At 41.2% G+C, this 26,259-nt stretch overlaps 1 protein-coding gene across 1 annotated transcript in view; it reads right to left on the bottom strand.

The window, feature by feature from the left end:
* Positions 1-3,570: 3,570 nt before the first annotated feature.
* Positions 3,571-26,259, bottom strand: part of SNX30 (sorting nexin family member 30) — a 40,554-nt gene continuing 17,865 nt past the window's right edge. The window contains exons 2-9 of the mRNA XM_062625993.1: positions 23,507-23,695; positions 19,317-19,427; positions 15,681-15,839; positions 13,403-13,598; positions 12,551-12,750; positions 7,230-7,316; positions 5,124-5,276; positions 3,571-4,001 (exon numbers count right to left, since the gene is read on the bottom strand). Of these exons, the coding sequence (XP_062481977.1) occupies positions 3,942-4,001; positions 5,124-5,276; positions 7,230-7,316; positions 12,551-12,750; positions 13,403-13,598; positions 15,681-15,839; positions 19,317-19,427; positions 23,507-23,695 (1,155 nt within the window). The 3' untranslated portion in view covers positions 3,571-3,941. The remainder of the gene's footprint in view (positions 4,002-5,123; positions 5,277-7,229; positions 7,317-12,550; positions 12,751-13,402; positions 13,599-15,680; positions 15,840-19,316; positions 19,428-23,506; positions 23,696-26,259) is intronic.

Raw genomic sequence — 26,259 nt, 5'->3', positions numbered from 1 at the left:
ATATGCCAAGGGAAAGACTGTTCTACCTTCAGAATTTAAGAAGGCTGAATGAGCTAATTTAATGTATGCGGTTTTGCTCAGTGGTTTTCAGCACCAGGTTTTTAAACAGTGCAACATTAATCATAAACAGGAAAATGGTGCAAGTTTTAACAAAAACACAGCTCCTGTTAAAACACTGAGCACTCCCTGGTAGACTGGGAAGGAATTCTTTCTTACCTTGCTATCTGCAGGACCAACACCTGAAGAAATATGCATCACAAACTGGCTGCACAGAGCCACTGCTGGAAGACTACCTCACAGTACCTCCACAGAACAGCCTCTGTCACATGAGCTTTGCAGATGCTTCTTCCCTACACGTATCCCACTACTCTATCCTTAGCACAAGTGCCAGTGTGACAAAAATCCAAGCAGACTTCAGGGAAGAATCCATAGTTTATTCTCTGCTACAAGTTACATTGGAAGAGTTTGTGTGTTTAGTGCTGCACCTATTACCTTTTCATTTTGCAAAGGATACCTGAAAAAGCTATGGTGTTTCAACACCTGTGTTTATTGCAAGAGTCAGAGCCTGATAAGGATACATATGAACAATGCACAGTTCATTACCAAGCATGAAAACAAGATCTCAGTGCCTGCTTCACTGTGCTGGTGACAGCTGAGATAAGAAACAAACGTCCTAGAAATTACACAGAAGTAACCAGGACAGGAGAGAATTAGGCATCCTCTGAGAGGGAACTTGGTCCGAATATGGATTACAAGTGAAACTGGGCTAATTTAAGGACTGTTGAATGACCCACATTACATAGACTCAGAGATAAGGTCCAACTACTTTTGACATAATTTTAGTGCATGTGTGCATGGTGACCTTAAGTCACCGCACACTTAAGAACTTACTCAAAGATGAAGCTCCTTCACTACACTCCTGCTTCCCTTTACCAATAACTTTTACTTTTCACATGCAAAGTTTGGGCCATCTAAAGGAGAGACACCTATCTGTAAGGATTACAGGATAACTTGAGTAAGTTTTGCTACCAGTTCAGATCTCAGCTTCCTACTAACAACAGGTTAAGTAAGTGCACTCTTTACAAGTGTCACTCTTTACATCTTACAGGAGTTTCCTGATATTTTGTAGTTCTTCCAGTCTGGCACTGCTGCCCCAAAACTCAGTCAGGATCCTCCCTACACAGCCCCTCCCAGTTACCTAGTGATCTACAACAGCTCTTTGTAAGAGTATCCTCTATAGCACATACAAGCCAAGACACCCACCACTACACTACAGCAATTCTTGCAAAGGACTCCTCTCTCAAATATTAAGTTCTACTTTCATTGTAGGGGCTTAACAAGCTTTGGTGTTACACATCATGTAAGAAATCCACATCAACCTGCAGGTACCACAGAGCTACATAATGCAACAGAGAAGTGCAAAGCGTGCCTGCCTTTCAACAGCTTAGCCAGAACAGGATTTATCTGAAATCAAAACATGCTTTGGATGATGAGGACTAGTTTCAAAACCATACTGCAGGATCAGTGGCATTGGATTACAAAAATTTAAGAGAATCTTCAACAGCTCCAGCCTCAGAAGTTACACATCAATTTAAGCTTCACTTGGTGCTCCCCACTGTCCATTATGTTTCTCATGAACAGCTATGATGTCACATATCATCACCACTGTTTCTACTCATCTTTCACTTTTTTTTAAAGGTGAGGGAAAGACTTGTCTAAATATTAGTTCAAATTACATTTTGCTTCATTCCCAGTGATGTTTCAGAATCAACTACAAAATTACATTTACCACAAAGGAACCAGCTCAAAAAGGCATGTTGATCTCTGTGGGAAATAGGGAAGACTGTAACCCTGAAGGTCAGACTGTTAAACAGTACAGAAGTGCTTATTTTAGAATAGGAAGATTGAGAAAAACACCTGGTTTTACTGCTTCAAGATGGTCCTTTTAAGCACTTCCTTGCACAAGAGTAGTTTGTCATTCTGGACCTAACGGCAACTTAAAGGAGAGTTCTCATTTACAGCAAGTAAGTGTATATTAACAAACTGTGAGCTTAAACCAGCAAGCATAGTTTAGTACTGCACAGTTGTCAATGAAGGCCAAGTCAAAAAGGATGACCTCTTAAAAATGTCTTAAACTTCACTTCTGCACCAACAGCATCTCATTAGCCTGAGAGCTACCACATTGCTGCAATACCTCATCTTGAGAGTTGCTATAAATCCAGCAAGCTGAGCAGGGGAACTTCAGCTTTACTTGGTGTTTATGAAGGGATAAAGTCCAAACAGACCAGTACCTGGTAGGTTGTCAGAAGAGAACACAGCAGTTGTACATACTCAACTACCACTATACTCTTCACAAGAATGGTACCAGAGATCTGCTTATCACTCCAGGCTAGTAGTAAGCACTCAAGAGTTATTTATTCCCCCCAAATCCAAGTATTACACTGATATTAGCCCCAAGCTGCCTCACTTAGGATGGTTAAAAAGGATTTATCTGCATGCTGTTAAACCAAGACTCTGGGACCCTGGGAATCATGGCAGCATTCCAAAGGTCATTAACAAAAAAGCAGGCATTTGCTTGAGGTTGGACTGCAAGAGAAAAAAAAAAAAAAGTAGGGACTTGCAGAAGCAGTTACATTTCTAAAGGTCAATAAAAACTACTAAGAAAATAGATCTGTACCAAAAGTAGTTTTAAAAGACTTGCCGTGTGGTTCAATAGACAGATATGAACACTGTGTGTATCTAATAGGTACCTATCTACCTCCACCAACCTGTTTAAGGCAAGTTTCACACACGGTGTGTGGAGAAAACAAGCATTTGACACTTTTTGGCTTCCGGGAGAAAAGAAAAAACAACAAACAAACAAAAACAAAGCAACCGCCAACCAAAAAAAAAACAACACCAAAAAACAACCAAAAAAAAAAGGCATGGGGAGAGAAGCAAAGTTTACCTTTACTATAGCAGGCACCTTAAGTGACCAAGCCCAAAGTGGCTCTACTTCAGGAAAAAAACAAAACAAAAAAGAAAAAATAAACACACAAAAAGCCTCCACACCCCAAAAGTTTAAAGCATGGGCCAAGAGAATTCTACCATGCAACCTCCAGTGCTAGCTTTAGAGAAAATACACTAAAGACTCATACTTTCTTCCACCATTGCTGTAAGCCTTGAAAGACAGCTGTTCAACTTGCTCCTGCAGCTAGGCTGGTTCTGATCCCCAAGTCCATCACAAGTACACTTCAGCCAACTGACATCACTTCATAAGCACCAAGATAAACAAAGATACTCAGAATGAACCAAGAGCATGCCACACTCACAAAAAAACACAGTTCATGCTTGCATCACCGGCTATCTGCAGGTGGTATCGGTATGTTCTGTCTTGGACCAGCCCAACTCCCATGCATTAAAGTCTCCAGAAACCTTTGGATCCAGCAGGAGCATATAGGTGGTAACAAAACAGAAAATACTCATTTCCAGCCTTTCCCTGTCCATCCAAAAAAAAAAAAAAGGGATAAGGACTGGTTTGGGAGTAGTGTATCACAGGAATAATTATTATGTTGTGGGTTTTTTATAAGCAAACAAAACAGTAGGGTAATAGAGACATCATTTGGCACCTTGCAGTAGTATTTTCATCTTTTCAGTGTTCCATTCATCAGTTCCTTCCAGACTAGAGAGGTAAGTTTTATCAAGATCCCCATGGGCTTTCACTGTGAACCCCCAATCACTCCATAGGATAAAGAAGGAACCATTCAAGATAACTTAAAAAGATGAAAAATACCCTAGTTTAAACAGAGAAAGTGAGGAAAAAAATTAAACTAATTTTCAAAGCATCTGTTCCAGCTTAAGTGCAGCTGGTGTTTCAGTTGACAAAAGGAGTCCTTCATACAGTTCCAGTATGTCTAGTGGTACTGAGTACAGAAGTGCTAGACTGTCCATGGAGGTGGTACTTATTTGGTCTCTGGCTTGTCTTGCAATAGTGGTATAACTGACTCCCACGCCATAAGGCACTGAAGAAAGAAACAGAGATTTAAAAAAATGGGTTATACATTAGTTCCTGTAACTTTTAACCAACCCTTCCAGACCAGTAGAATGAAAGTTCAAGAAAGGCTAGCTGGATCTTCATAGGTTAATTAACACAGAAGGAAAAGAGGTAAAACCAATCTCAAACAGCAAGAAAGCATTTAGAAAGAGCAGGTGCAGTTCCCAAATGAGGAAAACAAATCTGAGCTTTCCAAAGTCAACAGCATGCTCCAAGCCATTAAAAATCATCAGAATATCCACCATTTCCAAATACCAATCTATATTCTTTTAAACTGAAGAGCACCACAGCTTTCAGCTAGGCAGCCAAATTGTTTCTAGTAGAAATTCACATCTTTGTGGGAAGACAGAAAAGTTTGCAAAGCACATATGGAAGAAATCAATAGGCAAAAAGTTCAAGTATGTCACCATGCATAAGACTAGAAGGGTTTAATATATCAACCATTGCACTGGGCAGCACCAATCTAGCAGGAAGAAAAACTAGATTATCAACATATGCAGTCAAATGTCAAAGCCCTTTCACTTAAAATAGTCTGACACTGAATCTCAGGCACACATGCACCAACTGAAAAAGTGCAGAGGTGCCTGACTTTGTATTTCCAGCACTAACATACAAGGGACAAAACTATGCACAAAGGGACAGAGATTAGAACCATTTATGCATACTAGGTGTAATCTACAGATGGGTCTATGGATATACATTAACCCATGTAGTTTGGATCTAAAAGGCAGAATCAAGAGATTTCTAGTCTGATATTATTACTAGAATATGCAATTTTGGTCTTTTTTGTCACCACTACTGCTGCTCAGTAATTTGTTCAGTGCAAGAATGAAGGCACTCAAGATGAAATGCTGTTACAGGCCTGCCTTGCAGAAGACTGCTAGCTTCACACTTGAGCATGACAAGAAAGTCAGTAACTGGTTACAGTAAGCTGCCTACAAAAAGCAGCTTCCACAGAACTAGAGACTGATTTACATGTCCAAGATTCTTTTCTTCAAGACAGTGCAAAGATTTCCTGAAGTATTATCACCATCCTCTCAGAAGAATTTGAACTATTCTTAGTCCTTTGCCAATGCTAAGTGCCACGTACCTTCTCGTAGTACTGGATGTTTTTATCTGCCATCCCCATGAGTAGCTGCCTAAAGTCTTGTCTTTTGTTGTTCTGCCATCTCTCCATATCTGCTTTCAGATCAGCATTGAAACACTCTACTCGATCTTGACATTTCTCAACATCTGTGGGTACCTGCAGCAAAAAAAAAAAAATATTGAAACTGACATTGAGAATTCTAGACTGCTGAATTATCTCAAACCTCACTCAGCAAACCTACAGAGGAAAGGGTAAGTTAACAGTCCACAAGTTACCCTGAATAAAGTCAGTTATGACTGCAAGGAGAAAAGACCCAGTTCCGTATTAGTGAGACTAGATGTTTCTTCAGGAAGAAAACCTATAAGCACCTTTCTTGCCCTTCTCACTGTGCTGCATGGTCCACACAGACAGGAAGCCTGTAAGGACATGCAGACTAAGCCCATGGTCTCAGAAGAGGAAACCCCTGTAGTCTAACACCAATGTGAGGAGTGAACTTCTGCTCTAGAAGCTGTGACTTGCACAGAGGCAAAGGTAGAATGAAGAACATTTTGCAGATGTTTGTAGTGTACTACTACCTTGCATTTTGGCAAGGTACGCAATTTAGGCAGAAATGTATCAACTCTGGTTCTTCTCCAGATGTGGATTACAGCCGATCACTGAAGTACTGCGCTAACTCAGAGAAGGTCCTGCATCTCTTACACAGGAAGCACCTCCTTCGTATTCATGGGATTTGAGTACCACTTGATTCACACAACCACACTACAGGTAGCTTGGGGGTTCAGTAGCTACAGAATTCCCCTACCCTCTCTGAGCACTATACTTATGGCTACGGAATCCACTCTGCTGCAACTACAGATACAAAGCTCTCTCACAGGCTTCAGACAAGAACTATGAAGCCATTGGCTGGAACATTTAGAAGATGCATCTTTCAAGCCAAGCATGCCTTGCCTCAAATTTATAAGTACTCTGCTACCTTAATGGGAAAGGATAGACTATCAAAAGTCATGAAGTCTGGAAGCAAAACCACGCATGATTTCCCAACCCAGTTAAGTTAGTTTGCAAGTGTCCTGCTTCCTCTGCTAAGATCTGAAACCACAACAAAAATATTAAAAAAAAGAATTAAAAAAAATATCTTTCTCAGAGCCAGTTCTCCACCAGCTCAGGCTGAGAGTGCTGTACAAAAGTTTAGAGCTACAGGGACAACCCAGTGATCAGCAAATGGGTCACATATGCTCTAATTAACGAGCAGCAGCAATGAACTCCAGCTAAGTCTCCACAGGCATCATGAAAGCAGTGTCTGCACATGCACCAGTGCAATTCAGGAATGTAAATACCTTTCTTCACAAAACTGCAGCTTCCCAGGACAGAATTTGCAACTCAGTAGCTTAAACAAAATTTTAAGGTAATTAATAGTTTTAAAGCACTTTATATCTCGTTTAAGATTAATGAAAACTGAAGGGGAACCAAAAAACCCCAAGCAGAGGAAGGGAATGTAACCTGCTGTCATTGTTGGTTAGAGCTGCCTTGATGTGCACACTGCTTCATGCAGAAAGCAGGTGGCAGCACAAGCACACCAGTTTACAGCTTTGCTTCTGGTGAAGCTCAGGTGAAAACTGCCACCCAATAACATCTGCTGTGTCTGCTCAGCATCAGACAGGAAGAGCTCCCGAGAAGGGGCAAAATACGAAGTCTTCCACAGTCAAAACAGGTATCCTGCAATACAGTTCAGCAGTGCCAAGGCTGGCACCTTAACTAGCTAACTGACATACTGCTAAATCACCACGGAATGTTCTACCAGTGCTTCAGTCCAGGTCACTGAACACTCCAGCTCGTTCCTGGCTGTTATACCTGTGTTACACAGGTCAGAGACATCCTGCTCTGCATGGTGGGAGATCAGTCGTACAGAAGTTGCTAGACAGGTTATGTATGTTCATATCTAGGTCTTAATTTCACACCAGCTTGCCAACAACAAGCATCTGTTCTGCCAAAAACTGCTTATACTGCAAAGAAGCCACTAAAGCCAGACGAAGCAAGTTCTGTTTCTCCATTCTTCTCATGTAGTAATGTATATGCAAGCTGTTTTTCAAGACTTCAGTTTAAAGTGCTAACCTTTGGGCGTTCCTCTTTTTTCAAGGCTACAGCTTCCAGTTTTGCTTCATACTCCGCTTGAACTTGGTCTCTCTTCTTCAACACATTCTATGAGCAAGAGAAAAAGACACCTGTGACAGGGATCCTCTCATTCCTTCCCTCCCCACCCTGCAAGAAATTGCAAAGCTTAAGAGCTAATTCAGACTGAAGTCAGACTTCCATACTTCCTTTGTCCTATTTTACAGTATTTATGGAGTAGCTTTAAAAAACAAAGGGCACTTGCTCTCCAGCAGCTGGCAGGGTCAGATAAAATTCAACTTTTGGACAAGGTGGAAGCATGCAAGATAAAAGCTGGCATATAACCATGAATATAACCCTAAGTAAATTCAATTAATCACTTGAATTATTATTAGCATGAAAAGGAAATAAACAAAAGCATCAAAGCTGTTGCGGACTAGTGCGAAGCTTCCGATATGCTCAAGCAGCAGACACTGTGGGCCAAAAGACAGGAAAAGCCACCACAGAAGGTATTACATCTCCCTTTCCACTTGCAAAGGGAGTCCTTTATAGGACTTCTTGAAGTCCTTTATAGGAAGCTTTTACATCCTTGTGTTAGAACAAAAGAAAGCTTTGCTTTTAGATCAGTTGGCAGTGGGGGAGGTTGGTTCTTGGTTTAGTTAATAATAACTATGAAAAGCACAGTTTACATGAAAAGTACTCAACTACCTACATGAGTTTCCTAAGCAGTAAACATTTTATTGATCATATTCTCAGAACAGAACACAAAATATGATACACTTCCACAAACCAAGATCCCCACTAAGGTTATGATATAGTCTTACAATTTAAAGATAAGCATAGAAATTAACCTCTAAGAATTTACTACTAAAAAAATAAGCAGTTGTGTCAACAAGAGTGGGCAACTTCAGTCCTCACAAGGCAACAACTATTAAATGTTTGATAACTCAGTTGATGCAAAGACATTATTAAAAATGCTTAGATAAAAGTTACTCAACACTCGCTGCTGAGGCACCTGTAAACTTGAACTTGTCTTGCAGCCAACTTAGTCACTTCATACTCTGAGCCTTTCCTTTTGCCACCCAGATGCAATTATCCCATTAGGGCAACAGGAGGTAAGTAATCATTGTAAGTTTCAGACAAGTCTAGTAAAGCAGGACTAACATGCATTGCTGCCTACAGAAATATCTGTTTAAGAGTATTTCTCAGAGCTGTAAGAGCCAATCTAGCCAAGATATGTTTCCTAATTAAAGATGTTGGAACAAGTCCAGAGGAGCCCACGAGGATGATCAGGGGACTGGAGCACCTCCCGTATGAAGACAGGCTGAGGAAGCTGGGGCTGTTCAGCCTGGAGAAGAGAAGGCTGTGTGGAGAACTTATAGCAGCCTTCCAGTATCTGACGGGGGTCTATAGGGATGCTAGGGATGGACTATTCATTAGGGACTGTAGTGATGGAACAAGGGGTAACAGATTAAAACTTAAACAGGGGAAGTTTAGATTGGATATAAGGAGGAAGTTCTTTACTGTAAGGGCGGTGAGGCACTGGAATAGGCTGCCCAGGGAAGTTGTGAATGCTCCATCCCTGGTGGTGTTCAAGGCCAGGTTGGATAGAGCCTTGGGCTGCATGGTTTAGTGGGAGGTACCCCTGCCTGTGGCAGGGGGGTGGAACTAGATGATCTTAAGGTCCTTTCCAACCCTAACTATTCTATGATTCTGTGTACAAAACCGGCATCTACTACTAATCACCACCTTCCCCCTCCTCCCTCTTAAGCCAAGAGAAGGTCACCAGTGCAGTTGCTCTGGAGTAGAGACAGGAGACACTGCAATCAATACCCTCACAAGCCTCAGTCCATGATAAACGGGAGTGGCTGCCCATTCACAAAGCTGCTATTAGTTTAGGAAAGGAAAAAAAAAAAAAGGGGGGGGGGGCAAAACTGAAAAATTCTCCTTAACCCTCCCCTTTTGTCCCTAGAGGGATACAAGCAAGCATGCCACTGGTCGTGTTTGCTTTAAAACCCACAACATTCCTGCTATTTTTTGAATCTAAGCAACTATGTGGAATAGCCCTTAGGTGATTGAGGTTACCAATGCAACAAAACCCTGAGGGATTTAGCAGGCATTTCTACTTTGTATTGCCTCTTGAACCTGAGTCAACTGGAATTTCTTCTGAGAAAAATAACCATCTCTGACAGCAACTGCAGCCTTTAAGAGCCTGCAGACAGTGCAATAAGCTGGAGTGGCCAATGATTAACACAACAGTTATCAGCAGGCTAGATTCAAAAGGCTGGTGTCTTATTTCTCCTTAAATGCTCAAGTCTATCCACTGTGGACCATTAACAGCAAGCTTCTGAATACAGCCTTAAGGATCTGTTAATGGCTGACCTGTAAGTGACAGAAAAATACTGCTTTCCCTTTGTGAAAGGGAGTGTTTCCTCCGACACCTCCAGGCAATCTCTTCTCAGCTGTAGATCAATGCATTAAAGCTTAGCATTCCTCTGAAAAGCTCTGCACCAAGTACCTCCAGACTTAACATAGCCTATGCAAAACTTCTGCTAGCTAATGCCTCAGAGAGAAAAACAAATTTGACAAATAATTGTTAAAAAGTTGGAATAAACCAACACCAAACAGAAAACACACACACATTTCAGCGATTTGGGGGACAGAACTAAACCACTGGTCTCTGCACAAGCAAGGCAACTTGCTTTCAGTGAGGCAGGTCCTTCTCCATTTTGTATTTAATTGAAGCATTTTACCTTGGCCCACATCTCTGAAAGAGCTTCAGGAGTCTGCCATCCTTTCTCAAGCTGCAATCCCATGCCATTTCAGAGCTTCTTACTATGACTAGCCCTCACAGAAAAACCCTTATTTACTGTACTCCTTTAGAGAGACAGTTAGCCATTTATCTGGTGCTTGCTTTAAACATGCATTAGAAGTCTTGTCCAAGCACACAGCTGGGGACTGCATCATCTGATAAGCCTTTCTGGCAATGTTAAGCATTTAGAGTTCATATAACACTTTAATATCAGCACTGAATTATGTATAGTGGAGCTCAACCTCTGCACTTGTCTTCCTGGGGAAGACCAGTGTAACAAAGAACGTGGTACCACGCATTTGCTGACAAGGGCCCCATTGCACCAGGGTTCAAGAAGTCCCCTGGCCGTCTCACATATGGCCCATGTTTTAGACAATATCCTCCTTTAGACACTACCAGCACACATTTAACTGGAGCTCACAATGCCAGCCTCTCCCCATTTCCGTAAATCTTTCAAATGAACCCTGAGATTGGGCCTCCCTGGAGTCAGCCTGTATTTGTCTCACCCAGAAGCTGGTTCTTTGCCCAAGGGAACTGCCTGTGTGCAGTTCTCTTGGGCTGTCCCCCTTAGGTGTAATAGTGCTCTTGAAGACACTAAGGTCTTCAGATTCATCCCCAAAATAGTGGCAGTTCTTACTCAGAGACATTCACTCAGCTAGAGACTGCTCTAGAGATCCAAGTTCCCATACCAATACCTAGGGTACACCATGCAGAGAAAACTATCAAGGTTGCACTGAACTCCTAGTGCCTAAAAAGACTTGCCTTCTATCAAATATCCTTTCCAAAAGCTGTGCCCTGAAAGACCAAAACACTTTAATTTCACAAACAGTCCTTTTAGTAGCTGATGAATAGGACTGCAATGCTAGTGAAGAAGACAGCCCTTTCAGCAGAAAGCCTCTTGCACTCCAAGAATAGCCTTCTTTACAGCGACTCACTTTTATGGTGTCCAGGAAGACAGTTCTGTAGCTGCTTACTGCAGAAATAGCAGCAGACTGCTATTTTCTAGCATAAGAATACTGCACTTCATGACGTGAGATATTTCGCTTTTTGCATTTGGAAGGGAAGGAAAAGAGGAAGAGTCTGCCTTGGCTAGCAATAGCTTTTATTCTTGACTTTCAGACACAGTAAAGCTAATGAAATGCCCAAGGCAGACATTAGGCAGCATAATCCTTATCTGCTATTAACTGCTATTTCACAAGTACAACTGCTATTTTCTATATCCACCCTGTTAGGAAGCATCAACAGGATGAGTGTGTTCAATCTATGACCAGAGAGTAACTGACAAGAGTGAATCCTTTAGCACACTAGAAAGTCAAATCAACACTCTAAAAATTAAGCTAAAAAGCAAGAGTTTCTTCAGCTGAAGAGGTACTTCAGGCAGTTAAACACCACTTTAATGACACAGAGAGGTGTTAAATACTTGCAGCTACACTACCTGTTGGCTTGGAGACTGCACTTAGTGTCTCTGCCATCATCTGACACTAGGGCTTTTAGAATGGGACTATCCCTGTGGTAAGTGGTGTTCAGCTGTCTGAAGTACCTCTTCAGATGAATAAACTGTTGCTTTTTAGCTTAAAAATATTCTTCCCCTGCCACATTTGTGAAAAGCACCTCTCAACTCAGCTTGCCACTTTGGATGTCATCTCCAGTAGGCTGTGATATTTGCACCATCAAAGCCAGGTGTTCTGAGCTAAAAGCTTTAACCATTAGTCTTATGCTCCTTAATTTTTAGTACACATGTGATGACCAGTCCTACAGAATAAGGCTAAATATGAACACCCTGGATCAAGGCTTCCAGCTACAGCTCAGCTGTTCCAGCAATACTTGGGTGTTAATAGTGCTGTAAGGGCAATACACCTTGTTTATACTGGGGCAATACCATGACTACAAATGTAAAGAGTATACTCAGGGTATTAGAGCAAAACTTTCCGCACAAATACTTCAGCCAGAAGACAGGAGCCATACAACTAGGCATCTGAAGGTGGGAAAAGAACTATGCAAGTAAGTGTTTCAATTCTCAGTTTAAGTACAGGAGAATTGAGACAGATGACTACCATGTTCAGACTGTAGATATACAACAGGGTATCAGATCTCTAAAAGAGTGCATATCATGACCTTTTAATGGCTGTTCCAAGAGTAAAATCCTCAGAAGGAATTTTCTGTTAGTTTTCTAAAGGGGGACTGCTAATGCACATTGCTAATACACACTGAACTCTGCACACTCTGTGTGCACTCCGGCATTACTGATCTTAGCTTAACTGAGTAGCAGAGCAGATAAATAATGCTATATGCATTATAATTCTATGCTGCATTATCTATCATGCAACACCCGGCTACTAAACGTACCTGGTTTTGTTTTGATTATTAAAATATCCTCCTAATGAATGTATTCTTTACTTCCCCCTTTTTTCCCCACCATCAACCTCTCTCACTGCTAGAAAGGATGAACTCGCTGATACAACATTCGGTGCGAACACAACTGCTGTGTCTTCTGCCACGGGGCTCCCTTTACCTTCATCGACTCCGAGTACAATATATATTCCCTCAGTACAGGCAGGAAGTCTTCAGTCATGTCTTCACTAAGTTCTTCAAGAGCCGTGCAGCAGTTCCCAATACAGGCAGACACCCCTTCCAGTGGCTCTGATAGCCCAACCTCCAGCCCTCCCCAGGTTGAATAAACAGGTCCATATTCTCGTAGTTCCACCAAGTATTCTGCAAGAGGCAGATGGAAAAGTAGATTAGCAGAGTAAAAGTGAGGCACAAGGATCTGCAAACTCTCACACCAAACAGGAGAAACTACACCAAGCTTAGCAAACATTAACTCCCCAAGGACTCTTGTGTTGCACAACCATCTTAACATACAAGAGTTCTATGGCTGCAGAGTTGACAGGTCCAAGCTGTCTCCGGCTTAACTGACTGTTCCTTCAAGCTTCCAATACAAAAGACACTTGCATCTGTGCAATAGCCAAAGTACTTTTTCTTTTAAATACACATAAAACTTGGCTTTGCTAAGACAGATCTGTAAAGGTTATCTGGGTTTAGGAATTCCATCTGTACTCCATATGGAATCTACAAGTTCTTCCCCCTTCCAAAAGTCTTTCCAAAAATAACTCTAGTAAGAAAGTAGGCTGGTATAACATCAAAAGCTACTTTAAAAGGTACTTAGAGAGCTTTGCTAAGACAAGATACCATGTTAGGATTTGTGCCTGTTTTAAATCTGCAAGAGACATTAGATTTTGCTCTGTATGTGGCTCATTACAGGCCAGAATCATGGACGTAAGTTGACTCAGTCCTGCCATCAACCAGAGCAAGATACACAGCACTGAGACTGAAGCATTATGTTAGAGCACCTTGTATTCCTTACCCAACTGTTCTTTGATAATCCGCTGTGCTATTCTGTCAATGGTACCAAGCTTTAGAGAGAATGTGTCTAAATACTCCCCAATGGCTGCAAACTCCAGTGGTCGACTTCTTAATTTGTAACCTCCTGTTACGTATTTGACAGACTCTCCCATCTTTGACAGCAATGCTATTCCTTGTTTTTTGTAGGCATTAAGATCCTAGGAAGTTTAAAACAAACAAACAACAGTTTAGAAGTATTTTACTTGCATGTTGAAGATTAATACAGTGAAGGACACTTCCCAGTCCCAATCAAATCTTGTGAAGGCAAGACATGTGTGACATGTAGCCTTGAACAAAACCTTACTTTGTACAAGTTGCACAGTTGAGCACAGTTTCAAGTCTCCCTCTGGATGGAGATAAGCTATCCAGGTGAATGGTGTAAAATGCACTATAAATTAGTAAGTGGTCCACCTTTCCACATGGCCAGGTTTTCCCATGTTCCTGTACTGTCCCAAAGGAAGTACCAACATTAACAGCTGTTTCCATGGAGTTCAGACCATTCACCCACACATACTTTAAAGTCATAGCCCACAATACCAGTATTATGCAAATACACCAGCTTGCTCTGATGACCTAGCACAGAACTACATATTGCATGCCTATCTGGTCAGCATTCTCCTCACACCGCTTGTGTGGCCAGATAGGAGGCAGGAGAAGATTGTACACATTAAAAGTGCACCACTAGGCAGATGAGCCCAGCTTTTCTGCAAGCCAGAGTACAGTTCATGCTGGTCACATGTAGCTATGTTTCCTGCACAGAAAGCTTAAACTCCGTTGCCAGCCCTTTAAACACTTGCATAGAATCATTCAGACAACCTATGTTAGCAAGGCTGTTTACCTACAGTCTTCAGGGGATTTCATCTTGAAATCAGGAAAGAAAAAAAAAAAAAAAAAAATGGTTTTAGTCAAAATGCTGTCCTTTTTGCATTTCACTCCTTCCAGCAGGGGTCACTATTCAACATCTCAAAGCAGGCTTAAGACATTTCAATTAGGTTACCCTTTACCGCCTGAGGGAGGTTTTCAAACCAACCAGACCTGCAGAGGTCAAGAATCAAGGCATGATATTATAGACTAGACTAAAAGCTTAAATGGTCTTTAAAAAAGTACAACAGCCATGTTCGAAACATGTACTAGGGTATTCTTTTCAAGTATTTATACGTAAGTCAAATATAGAATCATAGAAGAGTTAGGGTTGGAAAGGACCGTAAGATGGTTTCAACCTTCCTGAAATGGGCAGGGATGCCTCACACATAAATGTGATTAGAAGAACCTGACACCTCAACAGCTACTATACCCAGAGCTGAGAATAAAGCCCTTACCATTAATTTTACAGGGGTGGGAGGAAACAACTAACCAGCTAAGAAAGTTGCATCATGCTTTGACAGCTAAAAAGCAGAACAAAGCTATCTGACATTTAACTGTCAAGGTTCTAAAACTCTGCATTTCTGGCTTGTTTCAGTGGTTAAGTTCATCACAGAGGGGAAATAAAAGGGAACTGAAGGTTGAGCCTCACATTACGAGCACACAGAGCACAAACTAACATTTGAGTTCAAATTGCCACATTTGAGTAAAGTGGCCTAATGTGACATTGGAAAGATGTGCTTTTACAGGTCTCCTCACTTATCAGTCAAACCCCAGCATAACTGTAGGTCCTTCTAATCTTATTTAAAATGCAGATCAAAAGACAGCCAAAGAAAACTGCACTGTTGCTGGATGAGTAACACAGAAGACGAGCATCATGTTGTTGACCGAGAACAAACAAGAATGAGGTGTTCATGCTTAGTTTTGAGAGCAACAAGTGCAAAGAGTATAGAGACACAGACAAGAAAAAAAAGTTAGGAAATTTGCAAACTTTTGTGCAAGAGGCATCTCTTCTTCTTCCCCACTTCCTTTCTCCTAGAAGGACAATTTTACAAAGTCCACAATTTTCTAAATTCTGAACCTCTCAGAGCAGTATGTTCTACACACAAGTATACAAAACAAGCAGGTCTGGAGAACTGAATCTGTACATCTGCTGACCACATCTGCATTCAAGGAAAGGGAACCCCATAGAGTTGTCATGCAGAGGCATCTGTCACACACAATATTCAGGGTCCCCAACAACTCTGATGTTTTAGGGGAAGTTCAGACCTGCACATGTAATTTCATTAATGCCTTTATACCTTCATTTCAAAAGAGACTGTAAAGGTGCCTGTCCTGATGCCCTTGTCAATGACTGTGTTTGAAAATTACTGGCTTACCTTGGCTGTGAGAAACACATTGAAGTGTTCATTGAAAGAAAGCACTGGGTGATCGGTTATTCTCTTCAAGAATTTGTCTAATGCTTTTCTCCTTGTCTCCACAAACTCTTCAGAAAAGCGATCGACAACACCTTTCACCACAAATTTTTCAGGAAGAGGCTGTCAGGGACAAGCAAAATGCACAAGATTCAAAAGACAAAAAACTTGCTTCTGCTATTTGGAAATATACAAAACAGTCAAACTCCAGTCTTAACAGGAACTGCAGTGTTAGCTAACAGGAACCATAACGTCAAATGGTCTGGCCTAATGCTAGCAATTCTACTAAATGGCTTCAACCAAGAGCCACACCAGTGAAGCCCACATAGTGCTCGTGCTAAGTACATCTAGCACAGTTTAGGCTGTTCCTCCCTACTGCTAGCCATATTCAAGCTCCAGCTCTAAAGGAGATACCAGCAGAGCTGCACATTATTTACAACACAAATGCACACCTCTAGTGCTAAAGCAAGGCTACTCAGTCCAGAAACACTCAAAATTTAGCAATTCTACTTGTTCTTTCCCCTCATTCTGAACAACTTAGAGCTCCTGGACAAGGCCCTTCTGCAGAGGGCTGACAGTGATAGCACCACACTGTGCAAAGACAGGCAGGCTTGATATGGCAAGTAGTGCAAGCTGGACCCTTCCTGAAGGACTTGCACACTTCATCATCTATCATAGCCAACATTCCTGAGTATGTTTCTGCAAGTGACAAAGCTCTGCCAACATAACTACTCTTTCATCTTACTCCTGTTTTGACCCCACAAGTTAATTCCTGCAGTTCATCTTAACATGTAAGCCCAAGTCTCCCTCCAGACTTACTAGTTCTGCAGTCCTCCTGTTACTCTTTGACTCCAGACTTCAAATTACCTCTTCAGATGGAAGACAGCTATAAGCTTCAGCATGGTTAGGCTCAGCTTTGCCACTAGATCTGATTTTGTTTTAGCATTAGACAGCATGAGCTCTCAGATTAGTATCAGTTTTAAAATTGTGCTTCGCATTTTACTTTTGTGAAACAGTGCCCAGATAAATTATCTGCTTACTCTTAAGCTAGCAATAACAGCCTTTTTCACCCAGTTCAGGAATCAGGGTTCTTCACTGCAAAGAGTCTGTCACCTGAAATCTGTGACAAAAATAATTCAAAGACCAAACAAAAACATTGTATATGCATATGCCTTTCCCACCATACCCTAGCTGATGTGGGATGTACATGAAGATTGCACCTCCTAAAAAAACACAGCTAGCAGGACTTAGCTGAAACACAGCTACATTTTGACCACTATATTTAGTTCTTAAAATTTAAGACTTACATTATTATGCTTAGCAGAATAAGATATTCAGTCATTCTAGTTAGACCAGTTTTAGGTACACTCTAATTAGACTTCGTTAGAAGAATAACAGTGCGGTAGCCTTCAGGGAAGAAGAAACTTTCTTCTATGCTTTGTAAACTTTAGCTGGGAATGTACACTGGAGAAGTCACTACCGTAGCACCATATGTAGGAGGAGAAGGACAAGGTGGAAGACTGAAGAACCCTAGTTCAACCAAACACATGCAAACTGGCACTGAAGAGTGACTGAAGTTTCAGTATTTGAGACCCACAGAAGAGTGCACCTGTATTAAAGAGGTTTTGCCATTTAACCTGGTTTTAGCTATAGAAGTACAGTCCTTTACTTTTTAGGCCTTTGGAGGCCCATCCCAAACAGTCAATACACACAGCTAGCAACAGAGAATCTGCTTTAAATGCATGTTACTTATCTACTTTATAGTCTACCAGCTTAATAGTCTATTTTTCCCTGCGGCAACTTGCGAGCAGAGTTCACTGCTGTCAGAAATGGCTTCCAGTAGCCAAACATTGCCATCCAATGACAAGATTCATGGCCCTGTTAGGCTTATGTTTCTCATCTAGAGACAGATCTGAGTGCATTTTTACTGTTGTTTGAAAGAATAAACTAGAGTAAGTCTCAAGTAATTTAAAATTTAAAAAGTAAAAACCTGTAACCAAAGAGACAAAAAGGAACCTGTATTCAGTTAGTCTGACATCCTACGTGTAGGACTTAGCATGACTCAATGCATTGAGAAGACACATCATTTGTTACAGGAGATTTTAGGCACTCATTACACCAACTGCCTTTAGTTTGTAATCCCCATCTACTTCTAGCCAATAAAATACTTAAAGGATTCAGCAATCTCCCCACCATACCACTGCATGGAAGAGATTAATAGGAGATTCTGTAACTGCCAACTTGTGCATAGACAAATAAAAGAGAACAGTGCATGCTTACGCTTCCAGATTTTCTAGAAGGGAAGCACTTAAGAGATTGCCTTGCTCTGATCCAGTTTCATGTCCAGCATTGGAGATACTTGTGCCAAATTTCTCATTCTGTGAGCAACAAATAACAGTTTGATTCCCTGGCTGTGACTCACCTTCTTCTACTAGACTTTTATTTATTGCCTTTTAGGCCTTCAGGCAGGAGTGGCAGCCTTTTAGGATGTATACTCAGGAATCTGCAGCTTAACCTCAATAGTTCCAGCTCTTCACAGAAAAGACAGGGAGAAAAGAGGGTCTGGAGAGCTAACACATTAATCTCATATCCCCACCTTACCCCTGTAAGCTCATTGTCTCTCCTCTTCTCCCTATCCCTCAGTAAATATATTTGCTGCCAGCTCATGGTGTCACATGATTCTGGGAATTATTTTTTATCTTTGAGAGACTGAGCTATTATTCCACTTAGAGGCAAGTCCCAGTGTAATTAAGGACTTAAATAGCTCTCTACCCTGGAACAGCATAACTGAATACCTCTCACACAGCATAGTCCTTGCTGAGAGAGAGAGAGAGAGCAGATACACTTTCCCCCAAACCCAGATGGGCAAGCTAACGTATGCTAGCAGTATTGTCATTTCCTGACAATTCACCTCCTCCAGCCCTTTCTGAATTTCTTCATTTAAAAGAGCTGACAGTGGTGATCTTCTACAGCATGAAAAACAGGCTGCTGAAGATCAGTATCAACCTTCTATGACATAAGGTAGTCAGACTGCCAGCTTCAGCAACAAGAAGGGGTGCAGCAATTTAGCTAATAAGATTAACTAAATTTCTGCCTACAGAAGATATGCAATAGCTATCAAGCCGGAAGCTAAGATTTGCAAGTCTGTGCTATTACGTGTTAGCACAAATAGTTTTAAAAAATACTCTTTAAAACCAGCTCAAAAGCGCACCTTGAAAACTGAGACTAGGACCTGAAGTACCTGTGTGGCTTTTCATAAGCCTCAGATACTCAGAAATCTACGCATAATAATTGAGCCAGCAGATGAAGAATATTCCATTTTTGCCACAACAAATGTCATCACCATGCATACTGTGCTAAAGGAGGCTGCCAAAGTTCACCTCTTAGGTGTACCACCCAAGTCAAAGCTTTATTATCAGTCAAGAATGGGGAAGCTCTTCCCACTTCACTAGAAGTAAATGAATTACTGTATTTAAAATCTAAATACTAGAAGATAATTGAGTACTGTATTTAGACCTGAAGTGAGACATCATCAAAATATCACCCTTGGAAGACAGATACAGAACTGCCCTTAATATCAGATTCTTGCTTACTACCTACGGGAATGAGATGCGTTGGCTGTGACTCTTCCAGCTTGTTTCTCAACCAGTCAAAGTCTTGGTATCGCCGGCGGACAGAATACTCCGGCAAATCAAATTCTGCTCGTGTGGTCTGGAAAAGAATAAACTCAGGATAAACTTAGCATGCACCAAAACCTCTTGCTTCAGAGCTTAGCTGCAAACGTACAGCCGTCACTGGCAAGGGCTAGGCCAGACAAGCTTTGCATAGGGGCTCAACGCCCTAAGTACTGTTTGTAGCCAGCATGAGAGAAAGATCCCCTGGCTTTTCAGGCAGTGGAAAGCCAGCAATAACATAAATGATTATTTGGAGCTGATGTGCCCCTAGAATTCTATTTGCACTTCATTACATGTTCTGCTCAGATAAACTTTATGGGAAGAGTCTGTAGAGAGGAGAGTACTGTGCACCATATTAATACCTTGGCAGTTACAAACTTGTGGGGAAGACTGTATGAAATCTTCATTGCAAGGATACGACTATTTCAGCTACCAAGAATTAAACACAAAGATATTTAATGACTTGTTTATTCTATGATACGCATTAACCATGGGTGATAAAATGCTTCACCACTGCCCTGTATCTCCAAAGTGACAGGCTTATTACACTCCTTTGAGGCTAAAAGTTTAGAACATAAGCCGTTACTAAGCTTGCCATGGACTGTTTCTGTTGATTTCTTCAAGGAAGAAATGAGCTTATTTATATCAAGCTTGTGCATGCCTGATTAGAGATATCAGTACATTAAGTTAAATTTTTAAAGTTTTAATTCCATAGGGCAAGCAGTTAAACTTGACATTGTAAGTTTGAGATGGAACGTAAGCATGCAGAGAAACTGCTTCAAATGTTTGATCCAGTCCTCACACAGTCCATACCCTGGCTTCATGGGGTTGCCTACATGGGGCTGCCTGCAAGCGCTAATAAAACTGAGCCAATGAGGAGTCTCTGCTAAAGAGACCGTTGTTCTGATAGCTCTCATTGGAAGGTAAATGCCCCTTATTATGTCCCACTGAGAAGCACAGATCACACAGAGACCTTCTTCATCCTTAACCCAGAGCTACACTCAGTTACCTACAGCACCAAGACCATCTTGCAATGAAGGCAATGCTGCTGAGCCAGCACACTATATGTACAGCTCGACATCAAACCCACTGTATTCTCGGGAATGCACCAGCTCCCCTAACTCTGAACTGGCACTGAGTCCAGCACTAAGTTGCTTTGCTACTCCTAGCCACTACAATCGCCTGCTAAATTCCAGCAGAGATTTTGTATTTACTTTCAGACTGACAGCAACTGCCACATATTTGGAGAAAGCCAAATAGCAGCCTTTAAGTGCAATCCACCCCTTCACTCCCTGGCGGGGTGGTTCCAGCTCTTTAGTTACTGCACATTACTCCCACCAATCTCCCCACTAGGGAACCTTTATAGGTTCTATGCCAGAAACTTCTTTTTCGGGGGGTGCCAGCAAGCTTAACACACTGTCAACATACCAACAGCCCTAGTAAACTATAAACAGCACGCCAATGTGTTATTATTACCTGTTAAATGGTGTGGTTTCTAGAAAAGGAAGGCACAGAGAGGCATAAAAGAAAAAAATCAAGTACACCTCCTCCTTTGACCTGCTAGCTATGTCAAGAGATATATGTGTTAGTCCACAGACTAACCAATGGAGCAGTTGTGTTTGTACATGGGGGACTACCAACACCTAGATAGTCAGTGCAGATTTGTACTTTACTCAGCTATACCTCAGAGTAACACCAGCTTATTTAACATGTTAAGAATGCCACACTATAAATGAAACTTCTGAGGCTTCATATGAACCATTTTCAGTTGTTTTGATTAGGATACTGAATGGCATTATGCTAGAACAATTCACAGCCTGGGGCATACTGCAAGTCTTCCCCCCCCCCCCCTTTTTTTCCCCCGTTACAGTGAAGAACCTTTCTAAAGAAAGAAAAAAAACGCACATCACAAAAACAAGACTGTGGTCAGGTTACATTGTTCCCTACAGTGGTGTTTAGTCACAGCCACAAGCACACATTACAGCACTAGCAATTACATTTCCCTCTTCCACCTATTGATGCTGCTTTTCACAGCAGTGAAGTCTTCAGCATAACTCATTCCAGGATCTAAGTTTATCCAAACCTTTAAGGTTCCAGTAGCATTCCTCAGTGGAGAAAAAGCAGTCATTCGTGCCTCCTCATCCAGAGCCACCAAAGAGACCTCTTACAGGTTTCAAATCCCTGTCACACAAGGCTACAAGGGAGGTCGTAGGAAGGTATGGCTTTACACTGAGTGGCAAGGGAGCTCCTTACAGAAGGAAGGTCTGCTACAGAACTCTGACCTACAATCTGAAGATGCAAGCATCGCCACTCATCCTCACTGCTGTCTAGGATTACTGCTGCACAGCTTTTTTGCTACATTTAATTACTGCTTTCAGCTGCAGTGGCTGATTGGGCAATTAGCTTGGCACCAAAGAGGCCTTGTTTGTATGGCAAGAATGAGTCAGACCATTAATATTGTTAGCCTTCTAAACAGCCTTTTTTTTTTTAAAAAAAAAAAAAAAAAACAACTGGCACTAGAACTGCTGACCCCAGAGGTTAGCCAGGAGTTTACAAAAATAACAGAGAAGTGGGGCTCTCATGGTGCCTGCTAACAATAAATTATACACTGCCTCACAACAGTACTGTAATACTATGATATCACAGACTTATGTGCTATAATGAGATCCCTAAAGAAGTACTAACAGGCAGGTAGATATGCAAAAGATATAAGTACAGGATGAGGGGATTTTTTTTACTGTTGGGTAATAAAGCTGATCTAAATACAGTAAATACCCACTCTCCAGAGTTCTGCTTTAAAAAGGGAACCCTTGCATCATCACAGGTTTCCAAACATAGGAACATTATTAGGGTATCAGTGTGTAAAAATATTGTAACAGATTAATTGGGTCTTAAATTAAGGGAAAAGCAATTTCAGCCAATTTGCCTGTGAAAAATTCAATTGCATTTTGTGCCTCCTATTCCTTCTGATCATGTAACAGCTGAAGGCTGACTTTCTACCAGTATAAAAGTTTCCTTCAATACTTCTTAGCATTTTCTAGCACTCTAGATAAAACACTTCTTTCAAGATTAAGACACTTAAAGCAACAAAGAATGACAGGCCAATGTTAAGCGTGCAGTAAGAGGTAGCTACAATTTTATGGAAATCATTTTCTCTAAAGTAGAACTTGGGGAAAAAAAGATAAAAATAAAAGTTATCTGTGGCTTGTAAAACTTTCCTTCTCTCAAAGAAAAAAGCATTCTCTCCAGTATACAGTGCCACCTAATTAGGCTAGAGGCATGTTGAACTATTGGGACAAGTGGATGAAGTATATTCCTACCAAAGTTAGTGAACTCTTTCTGCCTTAGTTAACTACAAATGCCCAAAATAGGTGTCAATGTCACCTAGGAGATGATGTTGATGAGAATGAACTAGTTAACAGAAACTAATGTTCCAGCTGTGAGCATGGACTTCTCAGATCACTTTTCCTATTAGTGTAATGAAATTGCATTAATGAGTGAACTACAACACATGTTGAAAATAAACTCTAGCATATTTCTTTTGGTAGACAGTAGCATTCGTAGGCTACTTAGTTTTAGCAGCAGCTGTACAGCCTTCTGTACCAACAACTGCAAAGAAACTAGTTTACAATTTAGGATCAAGATTATGATTTAGGTAAGTGGCAGATAGAGGAAGCATGGTAAACACTTAAAACAAGCAGCTTAAAGCATTTCAGAGAAGGGTAGACACAAAATGTGAGATGATTAACAGTGAATCAACAAGGCACATTTCCCTTCAAGGGAGGTAACTCGAACCAGTTGAGTGTCAGATTACTTTATATGAATTTACAAGTTAGTGAAAGGAACTGGCCTTGCAAGTTTACAAATAGTTCTGTTTAAGAGTCAGACACAAAAATCTAAGTTGACACATTAAAAGTTTTGCATAGCTTCGTATACTGAAGTAGTTCACATTTCTGCTATGGCAAATCATAGCTGCAATACGTTCACAAGGCACTAAAAGACACTCAGTTCTTGTCCTTAACACAAAGAAACACAATGCAAGGGACATCCAGAAAATGTCCTAGAAACACTGCCCCAGAGAATAAAGTACTAGAAAAGGGGAATGTTGCTTTGTACCTTTGTTGTAACCCTGTATGTGATATATGTCTCCATGGTGCACACATGTTTTTTGGGATCATCAACAGTAACAAAGAGGTCTCTAGTTTCTGCATCCAAGTCATCATCCAGCTGCAGTCTGTTGAGGAGAGATGAGGAGGAGGCTGGGCTAGAAGTGTCCACAGGTGTACCATTGGGTAGACTGAGATCCTGCATCAGAGAGAAAAAAAAAACCGCAGGTTTTTAATAAATGAACTGATTCACTGTAAAGCACAGTATTTTCAAAGATGCTACTGACAAGCTTCACTAATATTTATTTATCAGGGCTACCTATTTCAGCACCTCCAAGGATCATCCTGTTCCAGGACACCTGGTCAATCCTCTAAGGTCTGGGCTTTGAGTATTAGGTTGTTCGGCTGGTCCTCAAGTATAAGAGAAAGCACGTTACCACCATACATCCCCCTAATACACCACAAACTAGTTTCTGTTCATGACGAAGCAGAAGTATAGCTGAACCAACAGTTCCTGCTGAGACTGAACAAACTTAAGACTCTGAAAACAAAACAGCAAGGCAAATCAAGAGACCTACTTATAAAACAGGCTGCTGGCATAGTGGCAACAGTTCAGTCATCTGGAATACAGCCTCCACTGCTGGACACTGCGATAGTAGAGGAAGAAGGATACTTACCTTGTCAAAGGCATTCAGTCTATCAACTTTTAAAGATGTTGACAGAAGTCAGACTGAATTGCCATCACTGCACTACAGGATAGTCACAGATCATACACTCCAGCATCAGTGTGTATGAACATCTCCCTTTTGGAATCCTAAGACTAACTGAAACACTGTTTTGCTTGGAGAGGTGCTCATTCCCACCCTTCCAAGTCCAAGACTGTCATCCAGTGCCTAGGGAAGACAGAGGCTAAAAGAACCAGCAAGTGGCTATTTTAGGAAGAGACACACACAAGGGTTTGGAAAGCCTCTAATTCTTTGAAACTGACTCAGCAGCAGGAAAAAAAAAAAAAAAAAAGCAAACAACAAATCAAACACTTTATAGCCAAGTTGGTACATTCCCACACCTTCCAGTCTCACACTTTGATCTAGACCAACTACTCGACACAGCTACTGATTACTCCACTTTCCATAAACATCACAGCAACTTCGTATGTGTTCTCTGGTGTCATAGCAGAGGGAGCTGACACCATGTGACAAGGTGTACAGCATGTACGAACATCTGACAACAGTATTAGAAAGTCCCAAGATCCATGGCTCTTCTTGTCATAGAAGAGAAGAGTTTTGTGTGTTTGCTTAACTAGCAGCACAAGAACATATTTATCCACAGAATGTTTCCCTTGTAAGGACAAAGGCTACTCTGCCAGACAAAGAAAAATCACTACAGCTAAGTAGCATGTTAGTTAGAAGTGGCTTAGTTTTGGAATTTCTGCTTAGCCCCAACTTCACATGGTCTTTAAATGGCTAGATGAAACGTGTAATCTTAGCAAAGTAATCCTGTTTAGCTAAGATCCTCTTTGTCCATCAGTGTTCCTTATGCAATTGTAGTTTTTGTTCCAGCTGCACATGGGTAGACCCTGTCTTCACAAGAAGTCCTCCTTTGTTCACAGATTCAGAATTACAGGTGAAAGCTTCAAGTTAAAGCTACTCTGCCTTTGACAATGGTTAAGGACAAGGCTGAGTTCCTACAGTTTTCATCACAAACACAACATGGGAGTACTGGGATTTCATAGACAGCCCTGTTGCAATCCTGCAGAATTGTGGTAGTATTGCTTCACTTTGAAGACTGCCTTATGAAGCGGGAGAATAATAAGTCTTTAGCCTAAACATTTTGGGAAAGCTATGATCTAATATGATCTAAATATCTACTAACAGGTCAAATGCATTCTCCCAGCTAATGCCCAGAAGTGGCTGCCAACAAATGAGAGATTTCAGATTTAAATGGCAAGTGAGCAAGAAATAGAAGGTAGGCACTCAAGTGCTCTCTTCAGAGGGCAAAGAAACAGGATGGGAATGGCACAGCTTGCCAGCTCATAGATGAGGAAGACAGCTTGAAATACAAAAGCATCTGGCTCAGACTTAACATATCAGGAGCATGTACAGCAGGAAGAAGCAATGCTACAATTTCTCAGCAGATAAGGAGTTCTGTTGGAGTTACACAGAATAAGCAGAAGACAGGATAAGATTAGCAACAGGAGATGGCTTCAGAAAATGTGCAGTTCAGCTAGACAGGGGGATTTGGCTGAGCAGAGTAAAAAGCAAAGCAAACCCTGGGACGCTGCAGAAGCTGTAGACAAATCCGTTCCTGTTTCCAAAAGGAAAAGACAGATCATCATTGCCCATGTGCAATAAGCATTAGTATAAGACAAGTTGTGCCAGAAATGCAGCCAGTCAAATTCTAAGCTTCCAGTATGGAAATAAATTAACTTGCAGAAACAGCTTAAGCCTGGTCACACAGGAGATCTGAAAAACTTGTAACAAAACCTTCCAAAAGAGATTTTAAAGACTATGATGGAATCTGCTTAAAATCTGAAAACTCTGTATCATCTGGAGGAAGGACCAAAGACGGAGCTTGCAGCCACCAGCATAAAGTTAGCTACTTTCCTCACCGACTCAGATGATAGATTAACAATATCATACTAGCATGTCTTGCAGTTTTAAAGAAGGGCAGAGATTTATGAAGGCTGGAATCTGCTTCAATCTATTTGAGTGTGTTCTAGCAGAGGTTTGTGAAGGCTGGAATCCACTTCAACCTGAGTGTGTT

This window comes from Pezoporus occidentalis, unplaced genomic scaffold (genome assembly GCF_034315485.1).
Source record: "Pezoporus occidentalis ecotype Australia unplaced genomic scaffold, CSIRO_AGI_Poc_V1 ctg286, whole genome shotgun sequence".
NCBI classification, from domain to species: Eukaryota; Metazoa; Chordata; class Aves; order Psittaciformes; family Psittacidae; genus Pezoporus; species Pezoporus occidentalis.
Note: the sequence above shows the minus strand (reverse complement) of the source record. Positions and strands in the feature narration are given on the sequence as shown.